The sequence below is a fragment of the Papaver somniferum genome, chromosome 3 (genome assembly GCF_003573695.1).
Source record: "Papaver somniferum cultivar HN1 chromosome 3, ASM357369v1, whole genome shotgun sequence".
Taxonomy (NCBI): domain Eukaryota; kingdom Viridiplantae; phylum Streptophyta; class Magnoliopsida; order Ranunculales; family Papaveraceae; genus Papaver; species Papaver somniferum.
Window position 1 is genome coordinate 31,817,438 of NC_039360.1, and position 25,116 is coordinate 31,842,553.

The 25,116-nt window shown below is 38.0% G+C and overlaps 1 protein-coding gene and 1 long non-coding RNA gene across 2 annotated transcripts; one reads left to right on the forward strand and one right to left on the reverse strand.

Annotated features, from left to right (window-relative positions):
• The first annotated feature begins 7,382 nt into the window (after window positions 1-7,382).
• On the forward strand, window positions 7,383-11,084 carry LOC113355747. The gene is made up of 5 exons (XR_003362594.1): window positions 7,383-7,612; window positions 9,468-9,665; window positions 9,753-9,804; window positions 9,960-10,076; window positions 10,545-11,084. It is a non-coding gene; the product is annotated as an uncharacterized LOC113355747 (long non-coding RNA).
• A 196-nt stretch (window positions 11,085-11,280) lies between these two features.
• LOC113355746 (protein WALLS ARE THIN 1-like) lies at window positions 11,281-13,115 on the reverse strand. The gene is made up of 5 exons (XM_026598685.1): window positions 12,795-13,115; window positions 12,636-12,698; window positions 12,032-12,551; window positions 11,703-11,854; window positions 11,281-11,619 (listed from the first exon to the last, which is right to left on the reverse strand). The coding sequence occupies exons 1-5, from the start codon at window positions 13,004-13,006 to the stop codon at window positions 11,427-11,429; spliced, it is 1,140 nt and encodes a 379-aa protein (XP_026454470.1). The 5' UTR covers window positions 13,007-13,115; the 3' UTR covers window positions 11,281-11,426.
• Between the last annotated feature and the right edge of the window lie 12,001 nt (window positions 13,116-25,116).

The following is a 25,116-nucleotide window of genomic DNA, read 5'->3' on the forward strand; positions in this document are numbered from 1 at the left end:
CCAGGCAAACACATCCGCGTATTCCTTAAGTAATTTGGTTAAGGAATGCTCCCTTCCTTCGTCCATTATGGTCCCGATTTTGATCATCTTCGGGTTTTCTTCCGTTCCTATGTTGATTTCCTTTACGGGCTCCACTGGTGTGAACACAGGCTTCAGGTTTCCGAGGACTGGGACGTTCTTTAATTGCTATTTAGCGTGTTTCTGTTCTTCGCTGGTTGTTGAAGTACTTGTTTCTGTGCTTAGGACATTATCATCTTTCGTCAAGCCCTTCCCTGTAGTTTCCTTGAGGAACAGGTCTATGGCCTTCTCTTTCGCGGTTTCTTGATTTTTTACTCTTCGGATTTTTCGCTGCTCTTCTTGCTCGTTGTTGATATGATCCTGAGTGGCCTGGCACTCTCGCGTAGTGATCCGATCTCCCTTGATTTCCATTACTCCCTCAGGTGTTGGAAATCTGAGATATTGGTGGTACGTTGCTGCAACTCCTTTGAGCTTATGTATCCATTTTCGTCCAATAATAGCGTTGTAGGGGGAAGGGGTGTCCACCACACTGAATCGGGTTTCCAGTTTCATGGGCCCTGCGTTAACCTGCAACACGATGTCTCCCAAGGGCTTCGTGGCTGCTCCATTGAATCCATAGATGGTGTGATAAGAGGTCATTAACTGTTCATCATGGAGCTTCATCCGTTTGAATGCATCGTAAAATAGGACGTTTACGGAGCTTCCCCCGTCTATGAGGATATTTTTGAGGTTACATCCAGCTATTGGTAGTGTTAGGACCAAGGGATCGTTATGGTCTTCCATATCTTCTTCGATATCCTCGGCATCGAAGATGATAGGAGATTCCATCCATTCTTCGTGTTCGTCCACCACTATCCCATCGACCTTATATAATTCGCAGCGGTCTTCGAATTGCTTCCGTAACCTCTTTCCTATCTGCGCTGTAAGTGAGGGTCCTGTGGCTTCAGAACACGAGATTGTGTTGATTGTTCGGTTTCCTTCCGGAAGTTGGACTGGTTTGGTTCGCTTAGATCTGTCCTCGGTAACATCCTTTCGTACGTAATGTTTGAGCTCTCCCGCATCAATTAATTTTTGGATCATTATTTTAAGGTTCTTGCACTTTTCGGTCTGGTGTCCGTTGAAACAGTGATATTCACAGTAATCTTTAGACTTCTCGGATCTCGGGGGATGCTTTCCCTTATACCATGGCCACTCCAAGTTTTCCCTCCCTTTGATCTCTCGTAGGATACGAGCATAGCTAGCGTTGAGTTTCGTGTAAACTTGATCTTCGAATTTTCGGTCACCTGCTCTTCGTTCATCCCTTCGTTCCTTCCTATCTTCGTGAGGTCTCTCCCCTGAGCAACTCCTTTTGGCCCCATTGGTTTGTTCCGCTGAATTGGTGCGGTGAGACCTCTGCGGATATGCCCTCGGGTTTTCCCGTTGAATTTCTTCAAGTCGAGCGTGCTTTTCGATAATTATTCGAAGATCTCCCTATGTCTTAGGCACGCTCCCATGAATTTCAACAAATAGGGGACTCATTCGGTCTAAGCCCCATTTGTAGCAATTGATGCTTACCACTGGGTCCACGCTACCTATGGCTTGGCAGATCTTGTGCCATCTGTTAGTGTACTCCCTCGTGGTTTCCTTATAGCCAATCGCTAGTGAAAAGAGCTTATCCATTCCGGTGTTTACAGTCTTGTTGTACATATACGTTCTTAAGAATTTCTCTGCGAGTTGGTCGTATGAGTGGATAGAGTTTGGTGGAAGATTATCGAACCATGATAACGCCGATCCCTTCAGGCTTGACGGGAAGTATCTGCAGAGTACGGCGTCGTTCTGACCCCATCTAGCTAAGACACGGTTGTAGTACCGAATATGTGCAGCAGGGTCGCTGGATCCATCATAGCATTCGAACGTTGGGACAGGGAATTTCAGTGGAATAGGGGTGTTGGCCAAGCGATGAGTTAAGGGCGTGGAGTTAGCTTCTCTCATGACTTCTTCTAACCTCCCCCCGCCTTGTTTATTTTTTAATTGCCTGATCTCGTCCATCATCTCATCTCGTAGTTCTTCCATTGCGCGGTGGTGCCCTAAATTCTTCTGTTCGTTACCGTCTGACTCTCCATCGTCATAATCCGGGTCAGATACGCTACTTCCCCTTGTCGCGTCTTCATTAGCCGCTATGACGACTCTATAGTCTCGGTTTGGCTCTGGTGCTTTGGAGTTTGCTTCATCAAGTTGTTGGCTGGTCTTCGTGCTTAGAACAATCCGCTCCTTTAAATCTTGATTTTCTCTGGCCAACAGGGCTACAACATCTGCGTAAACCTGCTGGCTCTTCTTCAGTTCCTCAAGCTCAGCCATCAGTCGGTGTGATTGGTTGGACCCCTGACTGGGGGTCCCAGCGCGTGCTACTACAACCATGGTGCCTCCCTCCTCCATGGTCTGCACTAAAGGTGGAAGGGGTTCAGCTTCGGTCGCTGGCATTTCCAAATTGGGGTAGGTGCCCCTCTGCGGTGCTAGAGCCGCCGGTATGGTTTGATTTTGATCATTTGTTGGTGGCATTCCAAAAGTTAGAAGGTGCACGGGTTGGAATGTTCTGGATTCATCCACCCTTTCTCTTGGTTGGTTAAGTTGATTCATGGCGCAAGTATTGCTAGCATCTGCAGCCTTCGGGACTACCGCAGCCGCACCGTACTTTGTCGCTGCTGCTCTGAGAGCCGCCGCTGCAACTGAATTAGCGTTCATAGGTGAAGTGATTTCCGCAGTATCTTGCCTTTGACTGGTCATTTTAGCTTTATCTCCCTTCTGCTTGCTTCGGGTGATGACCGGGGTTGTCCTGGGTGTTTCTTTTGACAAAGCTTTGGATTTTACTGCTTCCTGCGTCTTTTCCATCACGTGTCCTTTTGTTGACAATGAAATCTCGCCGAAACTCGCCTTCTTTACTCACAATACGTCCTTTCTGCATAAGGCATTTCAAACGAAAAACGGGAATATCCGCGTGAAGCGGGTTAGTTGACGAAATACATTCTTCCTGGAGAGGATTAATACACGCAAGTTACAATATACGGGTTAAAGTTTTACTAAAGGAGATCCTTAGTATAAAAACTACGAAAAACCCCCCAGAGAGACGGGTTCGCATGAGATTTAAAGAAAATCGTAAATCCGCGGATTAGAACAATAAATCTTAACGAACATAAAAGGTGGGCTTTTAACACAATACAGTTAACAAATGATCTATACGGTCCGAGCTGATAAATCAGAGCAATCATATGCCAATTTAAAATGAAATCACAGGATAAGATAAATCTTTTACCGGGACGAAGTCCCTGTTTCTAGCGCCAAATTGTGAACACACAAATCACGAAGGGATCCGAGTGCTCACAATCAATCATCATCATCTAAGGAGATTTGTGATGATGATATCCTAGTGTTGATTCATTGGCTCAAAACCTTCGGGTTTATCATGGCCTCATATAACAACTCCATGCGAGGCGTTTGCGCACGGGATATAAGTACCAGCAAAGAAAACAAAACGTATAAGTAAAGATCCATGGGGCTAAATAAATATAAAGTGCTGAAATGTAAATAAGACCAAGGTTTACGTGGTTCAGCACTAAGGCCTACGTCCACGGGGTTTGTTGTTTTACTATATTCTTCACGGTTACACGAATAGTCGAATGACTTTTGGGTTTACATGTTTCTCTCTTCTAAATGATTAACTTACACTTGCAAACTCTCTCTCTCTCTCCTTCCCTTCCTGATTCTCCCGATCCCCTTTCCTCTTGGTGGAGACGGGGTATTTATAAGGTTAGAATGTGGGACCCATCTCTGATGACCGTTGGAACCTTATCTTCTTGTGTCCTTGCGTCTATCGCGCAGAGGTCTGCGTTTGCCCCTTGATCCCGCAGAGGCATCCTCGCTCGTTCCACAGGTTGATCGACACGTACACTGCTCAGAGTGTTTAATGTGGGTAGTTGAGGGGTCTGCTCGTGTCAGACAAGTGTCTTCTGCCCCTGTCACGTCCGTGTCAGCTAACTTTCTCTCCACCGTTGATCCTAGCTTCTCTTTTGGGGATACGATAAAGTAACTCCTCGGGGTTTATTTGGTGTTTCGTGGCGCATCATGTTTTGATGTTTTGGCCTGCATGCTTTCCATGTATCTTTTTATATACACGTGTCTGATAGTAAGATATATGTGTACACAACTCCTGTTAGTACTCTAATACAAATGCAATTGCCTGATATCACTCTTTCTACAGTCAAACACATTGGTGAAGTTGTATTCTCACCAACTTTGAAATTATCCAATGTTCATCACATTCCTAATTTTAAATTTAATCTGCTCTCTGTGAGTCAATTGACTCCTTCTTTAAATTGTGTTGTCATTCACACACACAATTCTTTTGCTTTTCAGGACCTGCTCACGAACAAAGTGATTGGTCAGGGTAATCTCAGTGGAGGTCTTTATCAGCTCAGATTCTACAGTCGAACACATTGGTGAAGTTGTATTCTCATCAACTTTGAAATTATCCAATGTTCATCACATTCCTAATTTTAAATTTAATCTGCTATCTGTGAGTCATTTGACTCGTTCTTTAAATTGTGTTGTCATTCTCACACACAATTCTTTTGCTTTTCAGGACCTGCTCACGAACAAAGTGATTGGTCAGGGTAATCTCAGAGGAGGTCTTTATCAGCACAGAGTTTCTACATCTCCAGCAACATCGCACAAATTTCTTTTCAATAAGACGTCATTCGATATTTTGCACTGTCGTCTCGGACACCCTAGTTTAGAACGATTTAAATTTTTATGTAGTTCGCATGATTACGTTCAGTCTAATTTTTTAATTTCTTGCGATGTATGCCCGATGGAAAAACAAACTCGTTTATCATTTAATAAAAATAGTATTTCTTCTACACGGTGTTTTGAATTTATACATTGTGATATATGGGTTCCCTTTTTCACAACATCTTTCACTGGTGTAAATATTTTCTCACCATTGTTGATGATTTTTCTCGCTGCATTTGGGTATATTTTATGCACACCAAGGGAGAAACTTGTAAATTTATCAAAAAACAATTCACGCCATGTTGCCACTCAATACTCTCAGAAACTCAACACTATCTCTACAAGTAATTATCTACCTTATTTACCGGTTCTACAGCGTATTCAATCGGATAATGGGTCTGAATTCCTTTCTACTGAATTTCAGACTTGGATTACTGATAATGGAATCTATCATCAGTGCAGTTGTGTTCATACTCCACAACAGAATGGCATAGTTGAACGAAAACATCGACATTTACTAACCGTAGCAAGAGCTCTTCGTTTTCAGGATAATTTGTCAATCACCTACTGGGGTGAATGCGTTCTAACGGTATCTTATCTTATCAATAAGATGCCAACTTCTGTTCTCTCCAAACGGTCTCCACATGAAGTTCTATTAGGTACTCCTCCTAATTATCGCCATCTTCGAGTTTTCGGATGTCTATGCTATGCTCGAAATACTAAAATTATAAACAAATTTGATCCTCGTGCTAAACCAGGTGTGTTTTTTGGCTATCCATATAATCATAAAGGTTTTATCGTATTGGATCATGATACAAATCCACATATATTTCTCGTGATGTTGTATTTCACGAAAATGTTTTCCCTTTTAAGGATGCTCAAGTTTCTACTACAGATTTTTTAAAACCTGCGACTCAAGAGGAATAATGTTTTGATGATATTCTTATTTCCTCTTCGCAGTTTCCAACAGCTGCACCTATGCCTTCTCTACCAGCAGCTACACCTATGGCACGTTCTCCAGATGTTAGTTCATCTCAGTCCATGAGTCCTTCATTGCCTGATGTTGTTGATTCACTTAATTCCAGTACTGCCTCTTCTTTGCCCATGTCTCCTGGCACTTCTAGTACTGACTCTTCCCTAATTCCTACAGCCACTACACCCACTGTTAATTTGCGCAGATCAACTCGAGAACATCACCGTCCCAATTACTTGAAGGACTATATATGCTCGGCCAAACAATGTATATCTCAGTCTCCATATCCTCTTACAAATTTTATTTCTTTTGATCAATTTACTCCGCAACATCGCGCTTTTCATTCATCAGTAATGATGAGCCACGCACGTTTACGGAGGCCATCAAAATTCCAGTTTGGCGCGATACAATCATAAATGAGCATACTGCGCTAAAGAACAATTATACTTTTACTATCACCTGGTAAGTCTGCCGTTGGCTGCAAATGGGTATTTAAATTTAAATATCGTCCTGATGGCACAATTGAACGCCATAAAGCACGTCTCGTGGTATACCAATTTAATAAAATTATTGTTTCTTATCTCATGTGGTTTAGCTCTCAGCAAACAATTTCAACGACGTTTTTCTTCTCCTTTTTTCCATATGAATATATTTTTTACTTTTATTGTCATACAGGAGCAGGGGAACATGGATGGGAAGGAATTGAGAAATGTGAATGCTGAACCATGAAATGGAATCCTAATTTAGAGTTGAGTGAGAACTTACGTATATACCTGTTCTTTTACTACTGTGTGGAATAATATGGGTTTATCAGATATTTGGTAACGGCTTACAAGCTACACATTTGAGTTTTTCTATTATAAAATTAGTTGGGCTCAACCTGTCATAATGCGCACAACCATGCATTAGATTCCGGCCATCCTTAGTCTGTCTGTTTCTTTAACTTTTTTGTGTTTCAATGACATCTATTTTGATCATCCTGTGTTTCATTTGTTTTCTTGGATCGTATTTTGAGTTTACTTCAATGTTGCACCAGATTTTTCCTTTTCATTTCTCTTGCACCTTTTTCTTTTTTCTCTTGCACCTTTTTCTTTTTTGATACTCTTAAATACTTGAATCAAGACTAAATCTATTAATCATGACATTATCAAAGAGGGTAGTCTTTTTTTTAGGATCTCTACTCTTGGCCTGTGTTCTTTTTGAAAGGAAAAACGTTTCAGGTGCTGAAAAAGGCGGTCAAGTATCCCAAATCTTCCACCAAATATGCCATGTGCTTGTACCAGTACTCTAGATTGACAGAATGAATGCATACTGTTATCTAAGAATGAAAATATATATATATATATAGGAAGAAAAAAAAAAGGAATTCCAAAACGATAGACCCAGGCGCAGCATCATGTCATGGCAGCCAACCACCAGCACGGCGGCACAGCAACACGGCCTTGAACGACGCAATACCACAGCACCTGTACATGTTGCTCGTGGTCAAAGACCTGGTGCTGCAGGTTAAGTACCTAAGTTAAACTTCCAAAGTTTAGGACTAAATAAAAGCTTTTCTTCCTCATTTCCTCGAGGTCACATGATCAACTTCCAACATGGACAATACTAATAAGAATATAAACTACTAATTCTTTCGCAGTCTCACACTCACTCTCTCCTCCACAGATTATTGAACTGAAATTCTCCCTATTTTTCTACGGAGGAATTTTCTCGGGTTAAAATCCGTCCGATTGTTTCTTGTTTCATTGTGGCTGCTCCAGGAGGATGTGTGAGAGTTAGGTCTACCATTTGGGAGGTGATTTGTGGAGGGGGAATTGCAGTTGAATGGGATGGTCTCTGCCATTGCATTCTGGACAGGTAAATCTCTATCATTAGCAATGTAATTGAATTTCGTGGTGATGAATCTGAAAAATATTTTGTGAAAATTTCTGAAACAAAAAATTATTAGAAGCTGGGTCTGGAACGGTAATTACAGAAACATGTATGCTTAGGTACAAAATTGAATTTCTTAGATAGATTAAGTGACCATTAGGTATTCATACATCTCTTGCTCTAAACCCAGTTAGCACAACCAATTAGCTTTTAGATTCCATCCTTTGTGCTGGTAAGTGGTTAATGTTAATTAGTGTCCTGTGTTGCTTCATTTGGTGAGATAAAATTAGGTTTTAGCTAAATTGTGGGAATTAATAATATTAGCAATTTAGTTTTAGCCTATTGGTATAACTTCTTGAGATCTAGATGATACACAAGGAGTAGGAGGGGCTCCATCGGCCGTATTAAAGCCTATGATGTAGACTGAACTTTCAGCTTGTTGGGTACCCTTAAAACTGTTGATTGTGTTAACATTCATTTGCTTTTTATGTTTCGAATGTTATTATTTTCGTTATGCATAATTTAGTTTAGCACTTGTCCTTTGTTGGATTCTTAAGGATGATTTTAGTCAAATATTATTATGTTTCCAGTTACTCGATTTCTTGATTATTGGTGTATGCGAAGTATGCCACAATTTATATGTCGGTTAGTATACCTAAGTCAGTTAGAACTTTTTGTTACTCTATCGTTTGGACATTTTGTTAAGGCTCCTTAACTTGTTGAATGTTTCCTATTTTGACGAGACTGGATCAAGTCTGCTCTGCTTCAGCATATGACATAATCTAAACTAGTTGCAGACAAAAACTAGATATTATTTGCAGAGAATTTTTGACAGAAGCCTGTATAGACCTTTCTTGTATCCAGGTAGACATTGATTAGAAAGTCTAAACGTAATTAATCACAACCACAATACAGAAGTAGATTTAGCAGTTAGGAATGTCTGGCAGTGTTGCCACACTGTCAATGGTTCCATTGACAACATTAACCTAATGAACTCTACGGGGCTGTAAAGACAAGATCAGCTTAATTCTGTCAGTGGAGCTGGCCTTATTATTTTAGTATAATTGGGACCAGAGACAATGTTAATTCAACGATGCCAGTGAAGTGGCGGAGCAGATTGATAGTTGAAGTGAGTAACTTCATACCTGACTTATTTTGTGAAGAAGAAGATTTCAAGCAAATTGACATGCAAGGGTGTTCTTTAATATTATCTCCAGCTTGGTATTATCTTCTTAAATGTGCAGCCCACCAATTACAACTTGAAATACTTCAGCAGCAGTATTTTATGACTTCAGTTTGCACTTCTTCAGAGCCGTTTTTCATTCTTATCATGATATCCAACTCGACCTAGTTACTTCAAGTTTAAAGTCATGGCCATGGTGCTATACTGCAATGTATCAATTTCTTGTTTCTTATTCTTGCTTTCTGTCCACTGTAAATTCAGTTTATTTCAACATCTCTAGCTTCAGATCAGATAATAGGAATATTAATTTGGCTGGTATGTCAAAATATTCTCTGCTGGGAAATATTGAATCGACTGATCCCAATAAATTACACTGTGTTGGATGGGCTACTTTTAAAGACCTGTGCCTCTTTGGCACAAAGGTAGTCTCACAGATTTCACTACTCATATCCAGGACAACTCCTAGAATCTAGCTTTACACTGTTCGGCTTTAATGGTCACTCTATCTATCGTAAATTTGATTTTTTAATGTGGGTATTGAATAGAAATCAACCTCTGGGTTACATTCTAACTTTTTGCCCAATATTGTGAATTCCAATTCCTAGTGCAAATTGGTTGGTTTAAGGATGTGATAGCAAATTACTTTGTTTTTTTCAGTGGATTGTGAAGTTCAACGGCTGAGGATTCTGAAGTTATGGAAAGCTCTATTAGTAAGGAATCAGTTGGTTTATGCAAAGGGGGATTGAGCTAGTTGCGAATGCTGTTTTTGATATACCAACAAGAGAAGATCTAGATGGTCCTACTCCTATAATTTAGTTTGCCTCCACCAACCATAAGGTTGCCCAGGGAAAGCCGGTATGTTTAGTTGATGAATTAGTTTCTGTTTGCTAGACTTGTCAGCTGACTAACTATGATGTGTGCATTTTTCTTTGTTATTTACAGCTTCCTGTGCGCAGAGCACCTACAGCTTGGGAGACCTTTGCTAAAACAAAAGGTTTGTTATCCAGTCTAAAGCTTCTTAAACTGCAGAACTAAATCGAATCATCGTACCTGTAATAGAATTTAAAGTAATTGAATGCTTTGTTTTTAGAATCCAGATGTTTCTAGAAAATACCTTATATGTAAAATGTGATTTTTTTATTACTGCAGGTATTAAGAACTGCAAGAAAGACAAGGTTGTCTATGATGAACAGACTCATTCATGGAGTTCTGATCGTGTGAATGATGATAAAGATGCTGCCATCATCGAGGCCAAGATGACTGATGGTACGTATACATCTTAAATTATTTAGTAGTTGACTAGTTCTCAAATTCTTTTCGTTTTTGGTATAGTCAAGGCTCAAGATTTTTTGGTGAATGTTTGGTACTCAGTAGAACAAGAATACTTTAGGGGATATTTTTGTGTATTTTGCTTGCAAGATGTTGTTGGAGTAGTGTGAAGTCCGTGCAGACGTTTCTGTGATTCTTAAACCATAAGTGAAAAATATTAGCCTAAAACAATGAAAAGGAAGTTAAGGACCAATTTTATCTCAGAGCATCTTATTGTAGGACAAATTTAGCTTTTATGACTGTAGTCGTACAGTGACTAGTGATATGAACTAAGCGAAGAAGCGTTTCATTCTAGTCTATTTAGCATCTGGTAATTGGTTTTTGCGAACAGTTCAAAAGAGTAGTCAAAGTCGATATATTTTTAAAGTTTGGCTAATGGCATTCTGTGTCTTGGTGTTTTCGCAGAGCCAGGAGAGGTTGTCAAGGGACAAACAGAAAAGAAGTAGCTTGTTGAAAAGAATGAAAAGAAACTTATGCAAAGCGGAATAGGTGCTCTGACAGCAGTTTACTGACTTTTAAAAAGCGAAATCCGAAGCAAGCTGCTAAGAAGAAGAAGGAATGGGTAACAATCTTCTTAACTATTCCAAAACTTAGGCGAAGGTGTCAGTTAAGGGAATATATTTTTGGTTTAACTTAGGGCCAATTTCAGTGTAACCTAGAACTTGCATGAGTATTACAAATTTTTGAACCTAGGTATGCAGATCATCTTCGTCAATGTCTTTTGTCTCTAGTTCATCACCATCTCTGGTATTATGGAAAATCCGACTATAGTATTACATCAGTAGATGAAGAGTCAGCAAGTGACCCTGAAAATAAGGAATTCAAAGGTAATGTCACGAGTTTCTTTAGACCCTTTCTTTTACTTCGTAGTAGCGGTTTGCGGGTTATAACCCAAAGGTGTCACTATCCATCCATAAAAAATCCGCCAAAACAAAAGTAACACAAAAACTCCAAAAAACAAAATTTTGATGTTTCATCATAAAATTTGAGAAAACCAATTTTGTATGATGAAACCAATTTTGAAATTTGAGGTTTTTGTATAAAATTTTTAAAATTTAGGATTTTTGTATCAATTTAGTTTAAGATTGAGTTTTAATGAATCCCAACATTTGAATGGGATTTTTGTACCACAAATTTAGTCACCTTGAATTTTTACGACTAGTTTTGTATATAATAAATCGTAATCTTGCATATTACACACGGAACTCTCTCTTTGTTTTACAATTAGTTATTATTATATATATATATAGTGTATCAAAGTTTAAGGACATTTTTGCCCTTGAAAACTCATACATTTTCAGCAGTTGAATTTAGTAGTGGCTGCGCAAGTGATGATTTGGTTCGGTTTGCTGTCCTGTTGTCTCCATGCTCCCCATTTGTTGATGGAATGGTCTCCGTTCGTTTGATGAACTTCTGTTCTGCACTCTTTCCCCACAGAACCAAGTACAGTCCAGTTATGATCAATACGGCACCAATAATCCTGTACATCCAATTGCATTTAATTAGAATAATATATATTAAAAAAAATTGATTAATTAGACAAGTGAGAAATGCAATCCGTACCCTCCTAAGTAAAACTGTTCACCCAGAGCGATGGAAGCCATAATAGCGACAACTAACGTCTGAACAGGCTGATACACAGCCACGAACACCGGGCCTCCCCTGTCTATGCACCATATCTGAACAGCGAACGCGATCCCGGATGCCACGAACCCCTGCAGATTAATAATTGACCCAAAAAAGTCAAATACACTCTCTTGTCATTATCACGGCTACCAAACAAGCCCCATTCGCAAAAAGAAATAATGCTACATCTACATTGATTTTTCGAGACAATAATAGCAGTATGTACGAAAAAAAAAATTCATTGCTTCGAAAACTAAATAAATTACCGCGTAAAATACACTGAACAGTTCACCCTTGGTATGGACAAGCCAAGCTTGAGCATTCCTCTCGAAAAATGCAGCGATGGCAAGAAATTGAACGACACCGAAAAAACATGTGTAGGAAGTAACGGATAGACGAGCAGGGTATTTCTTGAGGATTGGAGATTGTAAAACTAACCAAGCAGACCAAGAAAGACAATGACCAATAAGGTAAATACAACCCAAGGTCCAGTTCTTCCCGTTGGCATCTCCAAGTGTTAGTAGTACTGGTGTTTGCTGGTGTATTGGTGCTGGCCCAAAAAGGGTTGGACCTTTGTATAAAGTTATGACCATGGCTCCGGCTACACAAGATACCGTTCCTAACACTTTGGCGACACCGTCTTTACGGTTTAGCCGAACTTGTTCTATCCTGAGAGCAACAGCCATGAGAAAGGTTAAGGCTGGTACAGAGTTTTGTATAGCCGACGCAAATGTTGGTGAAGTATGATCCAAACCCAACAAGTAGAATCCTTGGTTAGCAGTAATTCTGCATGGTTATCATAAACAGAATTAGTATGCGTTCATCAATGAAAACTTTGTTGTTTATTGGTTTTAAGATTATTATTATTACCCAATAAGTGCAAGAAAGAAAAACTGAAGAAGTAGGGAGGCAGTTAGAGCAGGTCTATCCTTCCTGCAAAACAAAAGACATATATAACCGTTAATTATTACAGAAGAAGAAGAAGGGAATCCATTATCCAAAGAAAAGAAAGAAAAACAAAATGCTTACTTTTCAAGGAAATAGGCAAAGGGTACTAGTAGAATCAAAGCAATAATGTTCCTATAAACAGGGAACACAATTTTGCTTATGCCCATATTAAGGGCAAACCTAGAAACTACGTGAAATCCAGCATAACCAAATTGCAAGGCCAACATGGCCATATGCAATTTGGTTTTCTCGGGTACGTTACATGATCTCTTTGTTCCGGTATCATCAGCCATTTCAGACTGAAAATAAAGAAGAAGAAGAAGAAAAAGAAAGAGATAGATAGAAAGAAAGAAAGAAAGAACTAGAGGGCTAGCTAGGTAGAGAGAGAAGAAGAGAAGTTTGATGAAATTATGAAGAGAGTTTAGGTGTGCATATATACAAGTTTGTAAAGAGGGAGAGACAGAGAGAGGGGCCTTGAATATTTTGATCAATCATTTTTTTTTTTTTTAAAGTTTGTCTCCCACATTCTCCTTATTGATCAAGAGTACAAGCCAGCTTCAAGAAGCACTATAGGTATTTTGCTGTATTATTTACATATATTAAAAGGTTTTGGATTCATGTTATTAGTGATGAAGATAATTGAGATCGAGATGGTTTGCAGACAAGGAAAGCCGTAGATTGATAGCGCGCACGAGGGATTTGGGGTATACCCATTTGACATCACTCCCCACTTCCTACCAACACTATGCTCCCACCACCCACATCCTCCCCTTATCATATTCTTAAAGGCTGTTGATTTTCAAAGTCATTCTGGATACAGATATGAGGCATAAATGGCTGAAATTTTATTTAAAATTTTGTCGGATCTACACTCAAACAAGCAGATCTTCTGTAGTGTCCAAGTCTCGAGAGGCATGCTCAACAAATCAATAAATATGACAAGTCTTTAAATTTTTTTTTTGAAATTTTCTATCTGAAAATCACCATTGTGATACCCGGCATCCAAAGCCTCCACTCCATAAAGCCAGGTGCCCCAGTTTGTTAATGAAATGAATATGGGCGTGCCCGACTTCTTACTTTTAGAGACACCCTTTGTTTGCTTGATTGAGACCAAAACCACATTTCCTTCAAAGCAATGCCCTACAAGCTACAATACCAAAAAGACCCACTCATATTTTGGGATCATTAAGTTCTGATAATAATTTTTGACAGCCCATATACACGTCTGCTTTTATCATCTGTAGGGACTGAATTGACCAGGCCGGTTTAAACGGTCCCAGACACCACCCTGGTCTAGCTAGTCCTAATCTTCACTGTCTGCTGCTCTCTTTCCCATCCCCCACCCTCGCACTATCTTTTAAGTTTTAACAGGGCGTGCACTTAAATACTTTGTTGTAAGACAGCTAGGGTTCTCTAATGAACTAGAACTAGATCCTCTTATCGAGCTCACTCGGTCAAAATTGAGTAGCTCCGGAATAGTTTGAGTTAACCAAGTTTTGTGAGGAATCGGCTGCTTGACCTAGCTAATCATGATTACTGAAAAGGCATTAGAATTCTGATTATAGAGCACTAAGATTCGGTTGCTTTTACTAACTTTAGAATTAAGATACTAATTAAAACTAAGACTAAAGTGAAATGAAATTAATATCTGAAATTGATGTTAAAGATGTTTTAAACGAAATGTACTTTCTTTTTGTATTGTGCACACAATTAAAAGCTTGAAACAAAAGTTGGCATAAAACAAATCAATTCTGAAAGTATATTACAGGAATACACTGATGCTCGTAGTCAATTCTTATGGAAATGGTCAAATTAAAAATTTTGTTGAGCCAAATGGATGACCAAACAGATTTTTCCACCATGGAAACAGAAGTAGGTGATTGATCATCAAGCGCCGGTCAAACAACACCCTCCAGCGTGTGAAGATGACACTTGTTGAAGGTTAACCGCGACGCGTTGTCTACACACGCTGGCATGTGAAGCCAAAACGCCAATGGATAGTTTTTTTAAATTAGAAAAAGTTCATTTTTTTACCTCTATAAATTACCACCATCTTCAAACATTTCACTCACGCCAAAATTCACTTCTCTTGAATTTTCTCTTCTAAATCTGTTCCAACATTTTAGTTTTATCGTTGGTGAAATGGCTGAAAAGACGATCACACTTTTTTGTGATGCAAAACTTGAAGTTGTTATTTTTAAGATAAAGAGTGGAAGTTTTAAAAAGATTGAAAATTGTAAGAGGGAAGTGCAAGTTTTTGAAGATTCTCCAAGAAAATGTTCCGCTAAAAGGCAGAGAAGAGCTCCAGTTTTGAAAGTTAATAACAAAAAGTTCAAAAACAAAGGCGAAACTGTCAAAGAGCGCATTGAATGGAAGATACGTCAAATGAAGATAAACAGGAGGCCAAAGCTTGTACTTGATTTTTATTGAAGTTGTTTAATACTTTTTATTATTGTCTAAGTTTATATCTTGTAAGATTTGACAGTTAAATCAATGAATGAATATATTTAGATTTTAAAATAGATTTCCACTTCAGATTAAGCAATACGTATTGTTCCATTTTAAACTTGTATATAACATCAGACCACATTTTAATAAACCACAACAATAATATCAAACTACATCAAATACATTTGCATTCTCTCTATAGAGTTCATATCATTCAAAATGCTTGAACTCTCTTCCGTTTTCTTCAGTAAACTTGGCCTGAGCGATGGTTTTCTGTTAAACAGATAAACAACAAGTTAAGATATTATTGATCAGTGAGGACAAAGGTAAGATACTCACCAGTTCTTCGTTGGATAATCCAAATTTTCTACGGTAAACCCTGCACAAAACTTCTGTATAATGTTTGACATCAAGTGATGAATGAAATTATTAGTTCTAGGCTCTTACTATTTCTTATGGTTTCGTTCCGCGACGCTACAAAATGGTCCAATACTCTTTCCCACAAATAGTTATTGTTCATTGGTCCCATCATATGATGTAACCAACTTCGAACAAGAGTAACATTCCATTGTAAAAACCGGTAGAGGCATTCGAGTGCAGTACATATGTGCTTGAGATTGACCATCTTTAAGAACTTTGAAAGAAACTTCGTAAAGAAAAGGTTTACCGTGAGCTTCCTCCCAATTATCAAAAGTTGTTTGGATCACTTCATCTTCAGTTACACCGATAAACTTTTCTCGATCAATTTCCCTTATCAGAGCAAGAAATGGCTGGACTGCAAGCCTAATAGATCGAAAACGAGCATACAATCGACGAGCATCTCGGTTTCCAGGGTTCCTTGTCAGTGAGACAAATATTGTAAAAACGTTCTTCAAAAAAGAAACGTATTGATAGCCTATACCAATGATTACCCTACGAAAAACATATGCTTTGCATATAGTTATATCCTCTTCTTCAGTAAACTTGAGACCACGAATTCTAGAAGACATCTCTGCAGAGTGAAAGAGAGTAAGAATTTTAGAAAGAAATACCAAGAAGAAGAAGAAGTGAATCTGGAGATGGTAAGAATGGAATTTATAGGACGAGAAAGAAAATCGAGCCGTTGGAAATTTAGCAGTTGGTGTTTGTAGTAAAACCGCGCGACTTTACTACTACCACCCGTTTGAATTAGCAACGTCTATTTTTTTTGTTATAAGTAAAACACTAGGTTTGATTCTTAACCAAACCAACAGATTTCTTTCTTAAGTCAATAACATCCACCATGTTTTCTAAAGGCAAAGTGAAGAAAATATTATGTGTTGAAGCAAAATAGGTTTGTCCGTTATGTTTCATGGATAACCACAGTCTTATGCAATTCCCTTGGATGTATTCAAAGTGTCCGCGGGAAGGTTGTTCACGCATGAGAATGGTGATTGAATCACAACCGGAAAAGCTCAGGTATTTGCAATCTCAAGATCCCAACTTCCCAGAGGAACCACATATGCTAGATGATGCTACGAAAATTAAAGAAGAAGAAAAAGAAAAGTTTGCAACACTCTGAAAAAACTTCAAAAATTAAAGATAAATTGAAGAAGAAGTTATTACACTGCAAGCATTTTGGAGATGGAAATCACGAATACAAACATTGTCCACGGAAAATCAGTGGATGCTCAAATCTCGGTTGTAGGACTTTTATGCATTTGTGCACATCTACTGAAGAAAACACATGTGGAAGACATTTCTGGAAATGTCCTTGGTGTTTTTTGGTGGAGTGGACTGATTAAAGTTTAAAGACAAATTGATTCACTATGGTATTATGTTATTTAGTTAGTTATTAATTTTGTTTTATTATGATTATCTAAACCAAACATGTAGATGTCTTCACATTTGCACCATCAATATCATAACTAATTTAATTTTTTCTTGGATTAAACATTGCACCATCAATATCATAAATAAAAACATACTGCATTAGATTAAACAACCACATCATACATGAGAATAAAAAAATACATTAAATTAAAACAACTACTAAATATATATGCATCAATTCTAGTCAGGTGGTAGAATTCCTAGAACGATGTAAGGATCGTATTTGTTGAGCACCCTAAGAATTTTGAAACAAGCTTGGAAGTTGAAAATACGTTCGCCGTGAGATACTGCCCACATTTCTAGTGTTCTGGGTTCCATTTCATGTACAACTTCACCGTCGAGTTTATTTTTGTGATTGTCCAATAGTACAACTACGAATTCTGATACATGGTGACTAATTACACTAAAACGATACGACAATATGTGAGAATCACGCCCATAAATGTTCCCCTTTTCAGCAGTGAACATTCTATAAACTTTCTCCCAGAAGCACAACGTTGATTCTGCTACATTCCTATCGATGACATTTTGTGTGTGAAAAACAAAGGGTCTACAAATTGCTAAATCCTCTTGTTGAGTGAATCTAACACCACGAACTCTGGGAGGCATTTTTGAATATGATTTGAGAGTGACGAGATTTAGATGTGTAGAATGTGTGAATTTGGAGTTGAAATGAGGAGTATTAATAGAACTTAAAATTCTAGCTCTTGGATAACAAGAGTTTTCAGACGTCCAGATTTAGTCGTTGGCGGTTTTGGGTCATACGCTGGAGGATTCACCACAGACGCTGGCATGTGAAGTAAAAACTAATGATTTTGAATCACACGCCAGCGTTTGTGATTCGCATGCCAGCGTGTTTGGATCAATTGTCCGGTTTTCCATCAAGCGTGCATCTGTTCTTCCGTCTCACTCAACAAACCTACAATTTTGTTGGTTTGCTAATCCATTTTTCATGTTTGTTAAGTCCATAGTGGGAGTAATATGAACAAACTACAAGTTTCTTGAGTCCATAGGAACTGCTCTTATGTCTTAAAACAACACAGAGTTCATAGATTTCATATAGTAACTACAAATTTGAATTATGGGTCGGATCCATAAAGTTACGACTCAAATATTGGATAACAAACTAACTACAAATAGAATGGATCCCCTAACTTAAGAAATTAACTTATTTATTTATTTGTTAAAAATGGAGGTTTGAGTATCTATGCAATGGTAGAAACCATTAATTATCGCTTCTTGGCTTCTCATATTCAAACACGTTCTCTACAGAATGTCATCTTTAGCAATACTTCTGTTGCAGACACCAGTTAAACCTACCAATAATCATTACAAACATACGTTTAGGTATGTGGCCTCTCTTCTTCTACCTACAACGTCGACTTTACGGCCCCCTATCCCATGCTCTCTTTGGTTTTATCCTATTTCGACGCAGTGATGAAGCAGATACCCATCCAATACCCCATGTCTGTACGAGAGTCAGCATTGTGGCAGTACAACCGAATACAACATGCACAAGATTTCCTTGTGGACTTGCCTATTAGTGGGCTTAACCAAAACCTTCGACCTAGAAAATTCAGTGTCGTGGTTAGTTATCGACTCGACATTGGTCTTTCCCCGAGAATAGCAAATGTTCCAGCTGCAATAGGAATATGGACGTTTTTGGTGATCATGCATTACACTGTACTAAAGATGTGGGGCTCAAGTTTATAAATGATTTAGTCAGAGATGTTGTCGCAAACATGTGTTTCAAGGCATATGTTTCGATACATAATGAAGTCGCTTTAGGATTCTTAACTGACGACAACGGTGATTTGAAACCTATTGATATTCTTGTTTAAAATTGGGATAATAGTCAGGATGTATGTCTAGACGTTACGGATGTTTCATCTTTCACTGGTGTTCGGTGTTCGCACTTTCATGTCGGGTCGTGCCATCGCCGTTGTACAAATATATGTACAAGTGTGTTGCTCATGGCTACTGATTTGGTGTTTTGGTTTTTTTCGACTCTTGGAAAGCTTGGTGAAGATCTTGAAAATATTGAAAAATTGCCTCAACAACAATGATGCAAATAGTAAGGCATGTAAGCTTTTTGTTTCACCGACTATGGGTTTCCATTCAAAAGGATGTAAGAGATCAACTTGTTGCGAGATTCCCTTCCAGCTTCGTGTAAAAACTTTGTTTCGAGTAATTTAAGCTTAATTGTTAATTCAATGTTGAATTATCACAAAAAAAAAAGGCTTTGAAGACATTACGAATAACTCTTCCTGATTTTGATCTTAGCAACTTCACCAATAAAGACACCGCCCTCTTGAAGCACAAAGTACCCTGGCGAGTGCTCTTTTTGGTAAAGTGGTTAAGCATATGGATAGATTTTACAAGCTATCGGACAGACAGTAAGTGGTTTTTGGTTGTTTGCAAGCAATGCATGCCAAAGATTTTCTTCTCGCTATTAAGATTGAGGGCCTTGGATAGAAGATGTCACCTTTGGAGTACCGTTTCATCCTCAAATATAGGTTAATGATTGCACTATATCCCTCAGATTCTCGATGTCCTGCTTGTATCACAGGAGTTCATTGTAAGGTAGACCCTGATTTTAAATATAGACATGATCATGTGAGGGATACCTACGGAGGTCCAGTATTTCAGCAAAAAAAGAAGCGGCTGTCAATTTTCGGACAAACCCACTTGAGGAGAGATCAACACTCAGGCTAGCAGATGTTCTTATTTTTGGTTGGGCTAATGGGAAACACGCATGTGTTGACCTTACTGGGATATCTCCGTTAGTAGGCATTGGACATGGCACCTTTACGTTTGGGAAAGCAGCACTCATGGCTGCCTCAGGTAAGATATCGAAGCATGAGAAAGCGTGTGTTGACAATGAGCATGCTTTTTCCCTCTTTGCTTTTGATACATTTGGTTATTTGGCTCCTGGGGCGTTTGGACTTATCAAGAGGGTCCAGAAAGTCATGCACATTAATATCATGAACCTCGATTCCAGAGAGTTTGTTTTTAAAAGGATAGGTTTGCATTTCAAAAAAGGCTTGCGACACAGCTGGTTGCTCGCTTGCCTGCTGTGTAATTATTGTTTCAAAAAAAAAAAATTGATTTGATGACAAAATAAAAATAATTAAAAATATGGAAGCTAATGCAGCTGATGAAAAAAAACTATCCTACTAGCAAAAAAACAATACTCTATGTCTCGGCCTTTTATTAACAAAAGAAAAAATAAAGTGGCCTCCTTAACAAGGGTCGTTGTATGCTTTTGGTTTAACCCGTTTTTCATCCTTTTAAATTCGTAATAGCTTTTTCGAAACTCCCCTGATTAGGGTATTACCAAAATTAATTGTGGTTCAGTGAATAAGACAAAATAAAATAATTTGGAAGTGGAATACAAAACCCCTAGCTATATATTTTTAGTAATGGCTAAGATGCTCTTGCTTCACTAGACTTAGTCTAATTTAATTAAGATAAATTATGTTTAATCATTTCTTCTTTTGTTTACTAAAGAGTATTATTGTTAGATCATTGCTCAGTCGAACTTGCATGCGTTGCTATCTCAAGCATGATTGTCAATGTTAGTGATAAAAACTATAAGTCTTGACTTCTAGTCTATTATAGTTAAGTCTCGGACTAGGATAGAAATGTAGTTGAGCTCAAGGACTTCATGGCGATTAATCATACAAGAAGAAGAACTACTCAAGGAACCGGTGGAATTTCTCGACAAAAAGGTATGTGAAGACTTGAACTTATCTGTCACTCAAAAGTCTATTGATATGATTTCAGATGGTTGTAGTAATAGTGGTTAAAACGGGTTCTTTTCGAACTTGTGAAGGTAACTTTTTTTTCTAGATTTAAATAAATAAATAAATGAAGGAAATTAATTTTTTGATAGTAATGTCAAGATTTTTTAGAAGGATTAAGGCTCAGGATTCACTACCACTTCAAGTTGATTGGTTATAAATAATATTTCAGAAATTATTATTAAGGTCTTTTTCTTATTAAATCACTTTTTAATTTAAAAGGTGTCCAAATATTAAGTTGTAATCCTTAAGCATGATTTATCAAAGAATTATTATAAGCATAAAACATCAAACTGATTCACAACTAATTAAGAAAACCATTTTATCCTTTTTTTTTATATTTATCCAAGTGAATTAAATAAAGTAAATAACTAAAGAAATTATAAATAAAAATATTACCAATCAAACGTGAGTGAATAGATCCTCCATTGCCTCAATCACCAAGAATTTAGCCTCTCATCATGTTGAAAAAATACTCAAAATATTTTATTAATGCTCAAAAGTTGGGTACAAATGATGAAATAAAAAGAAATCGTTTTAAGACTGTCCTTTGCGACACACAGGAAGCGTAGGGAAGAACGGCACTTCAGAAGTGCTGTAAGCTCGTCGCGGGAAAGGAGCTGATAATTGTCGCAAATATGCGACACTAATCAACGACTTTCCGGGACTGTACAATGTTCTTCGTGTTCTTCCTTTGACAGCAGCAGAATTTTTTCTCTGTCGACTCTTCTGGTGATTCTCTCGGCTCTAAATCTCTCCCAATCCCATGCTAACCTTTCCCAAACTGTTTTTCCTTGTATTTATAGTGTTTCAGGACCAAAAATCCCCTCATTTATTGCGTATATTCTCCATTTAATCCGAATATTCCTTGCTGCCCATAATAACGATAATTTCCATTTTTAAGCACATGCACGCGTTAGATTTGATCCTGCATGCTCTAGTTAGCCTTCTCCACGTCTCAGCACTCTTCCAACGCTAGTAGAACTCCTCCATGCAAACAAGAACTTCAATTTTGCTCGTGTTACAGTACACGTGCTCTGTTTTGGGTGTGTGAATCATCACGCGTTTTCCAGCCAATTCCGATCGAACCCACTGCCCAAAATGTGTTCCTTAACCTATATCACATCTCTCTATCAAATTTCATCCATTGAATCGACCCGTAACCCCTTCATTTTTGTGATCAAACTTCTGCCAGTTAAGAATTTCATTTCCCGCCAAAAAAACAGTTTTCAAACGAAGAAGAAAGGGTGTCCCCCTATCCTGAACTAGGGTGCGAATAGCAGGTGTCCACTGAGATGCCCCTTAACCGATAGTGAGAGTCCGAATAACAATTGTCCTTCAAGGGTACCAAAATTAATTTTTCGAGCCGAATTTTCCAAAAATGTTTATTTCCTAAAAATACATAAAAACACAATATTAGTACAAAAATAGAGTTCCAACAATACGGACATTGAGGAAAAATTAGACATAAAAATGTGTCTATCATCTATCTACTCTATCTCCTACTCTTTGAGACAAGAAGTTGTATGCTATATATATAGACTTGGATTATACACATTTGGTATTTCGAGCCGAGTATACCTCGCCTATCTATATCTCGGAATATGTGTTGGTAAGATTTCGCTTCGATCAAGTTTATCTTTACCATGTGACGAAAGTCATAATATGTTTCAATCATCTTGAAAATTTCTTTGACAAGAAATGATGTAACATATATATAACGCCCTATAAGAATATTTCAATGATTGAAATGAGAGTTTAGATTACATAACCAATGGTGGACATAAGCATTATTTTGGAAACACATTTATGTATAAGTCCTATTCCTTGAACCAAAGTTTACGAACTTTGTTGATCAAGAGAACCGGAAGAATGGCGTGAGCCAAGTCCGCGAACCCAGTATGTGAACTACCGAAATTCTCAAACTCGAGAATTTCTGCTGGAGTTGACAAACTACTTGCGTGAAGCTCAGTCCGTGAACTCAGTCCGCGAACCGGCGAAGTTCTCAAACCCGAGAATTTCTGCTGGAATTCGTAAACTCTGCCCGGTAACTTAAGTCCGCGAACCTAGTCTGCGAACTTGAGAAGGTTATATATCTGAAAATGATTTCTGAATTTAAACTTAAAAAGACTAAGGAATGCAGTTTGCAAACTATGGGTATAAAAGTTCATGAACCGATTCAAGTGAATCAAATCATCTTTGCTTCAATTATGTCTTGTGTAGTACATAAGATTTCCTTGCAATTGAACAACTCTCTAACTAGTTCATTTGAAGTCATGTGAACTAGTTATGGTGAAGAATAACATGGTTGATATGAAATGCTCATATGGCTAACCATTTGGTTAACTGTTGTTGAACCAACAAGTGCATACGTTTGGGTACGGTTAACAAACCTAAAAGCGTGCATTGTCAAGTGTGTATAGCAAGCTAATTTTTCGATCTAACGGTTGAGAAATATTATCTTGAATCTAAATAAGGTTTTCATATAACGGTGAATACTGAATGCTTTGTTACTAAGCTAACATCGATTGCCTGATTTGAAAGACTTTATAAAGGAGATATCTAGTATTGTGCAAAACTAATCCCCACACCTTACGTGTGATACTAGTTTGCGTGCTAGAGTCGATTCTCCTTTAACCTTTGGTTTTCTTCTTCTAAAACCAGGTTAACGACTTAAAGACTTCATTGGGATTGTGAAGCCAGGCCGATACTACTTTTATCGTAGTTGTGTGATCTGATCTTGCATCTTCTATCGTACGAGTACAATCAGATTGATTGGCTTGAGATTGATATCTACGATAGGCAAGATATAAAAAGTAATCACAAATATCTTCGTCTCATTGTTTGTGATTCCGAAACATTTTTTTTTCGCTACCATATGATTAAGATTGTTGTGAGGTGATTGATAACTCTAGGTTGTTCTTCGGAAATATAAGACCAGATACTCAATTGGTTCCTGTTCACCTTGATTATTATCAAAATACGGAACAAAACCTTTAGGGTTTATCTTTGGGAGACAGGTTGATCCTTTGATAGACTTGTTTGTGGGAGACAGATTTGTTTATTGTCAAAGACTGCGATTTCTGGTCGTAGCAACTCTTAGTTGTGGGTGAGATCAGCTAAGGGAATCAAGTGCGCAGTATCCTAATCGGATCAAAGGCGTAGGGAGTACAAATGTACCTTGGATCAGTGGGAGACTGATTGGGGTTCAACTACAGTCCAGTCCGAAGTTAGCTTGGAGTAGGCTAGCTTTATAATTGAAATAATACAGGTTGTGCTTTAGATCATCAATTAGAGTAATACAAACTTTGGTAGTTGATTGTCATTGATTGATCCTTGGATATTGGTCTTTGGTACCGTCCAAGTTATTCCTCATATTTGATTAGAACTCGCAGTTCTTGCTTGAGTAAATCAAATCAAGAAGAGAGATATAAACTCGTTGATATACTTTTAATTGATTGAGTCTTGTTGATTCTCTTAAAAGTATATTTGAGTTTGTCCATACAGATTGCTAAGCGAAATATTGGGTGGTGTTGTTAGACCCCCGCTTTTTCAATTACATTAACTAGTTGAAATCCTAACAATCTAAGCTCCAACAACGTACTACTACATTAATTGAAAAGGTTGCCGTGCCAGCCTACCAGCGAGCCTTATGGGTAACCTAGCCAAGGGAGCCTGATAAGAAATGGTTTGTTTCTTATTCACGGCCAGCAGAAACAAGCTCAAAGGTTCATGATTACAAGAATTAATCAACCAAACAATAACACTTTTCTTAATATTTTTCTGATTAATTATCAATGAATGGAAAAGGCCTATTTATAGGCTACATTACTTGGGAAATAAGAAAACAAACCCTAAAAATATTACTTTTAATATAAATCCTAATTCTAATAAAATACCTATTTTTCATAATAAAAATTCTAAATAAATTAAATAATTAAATACTAAACTATAAAACTTGTTGTTGTCGCACTTCGCATAGCTAGCCAAGGTGGTTTCCGTAACTTGGATAGGCTTGACCCATATAATGGACCAACAAAGCCACGTATGCTCAAGTGTCGTATCAGGTCAACAACGTTGACATGACCGATAAGACGTGGTCTTATCATTCCACCCTCCTTAAATGGGATTTTGGCCTCAAAGTCCACTATATATACCGATATTGGCTCCACATATGACCTTATTATTCCACTCTCCTTAAATAGGACCTTGCCCCAAGGTCCGATTTTGACGCACCTAAAACTGGTTTCGCTTCTGTCTTCGACTCGGTGCTTGTCACTTTGGTAATATCAGTAGAACAA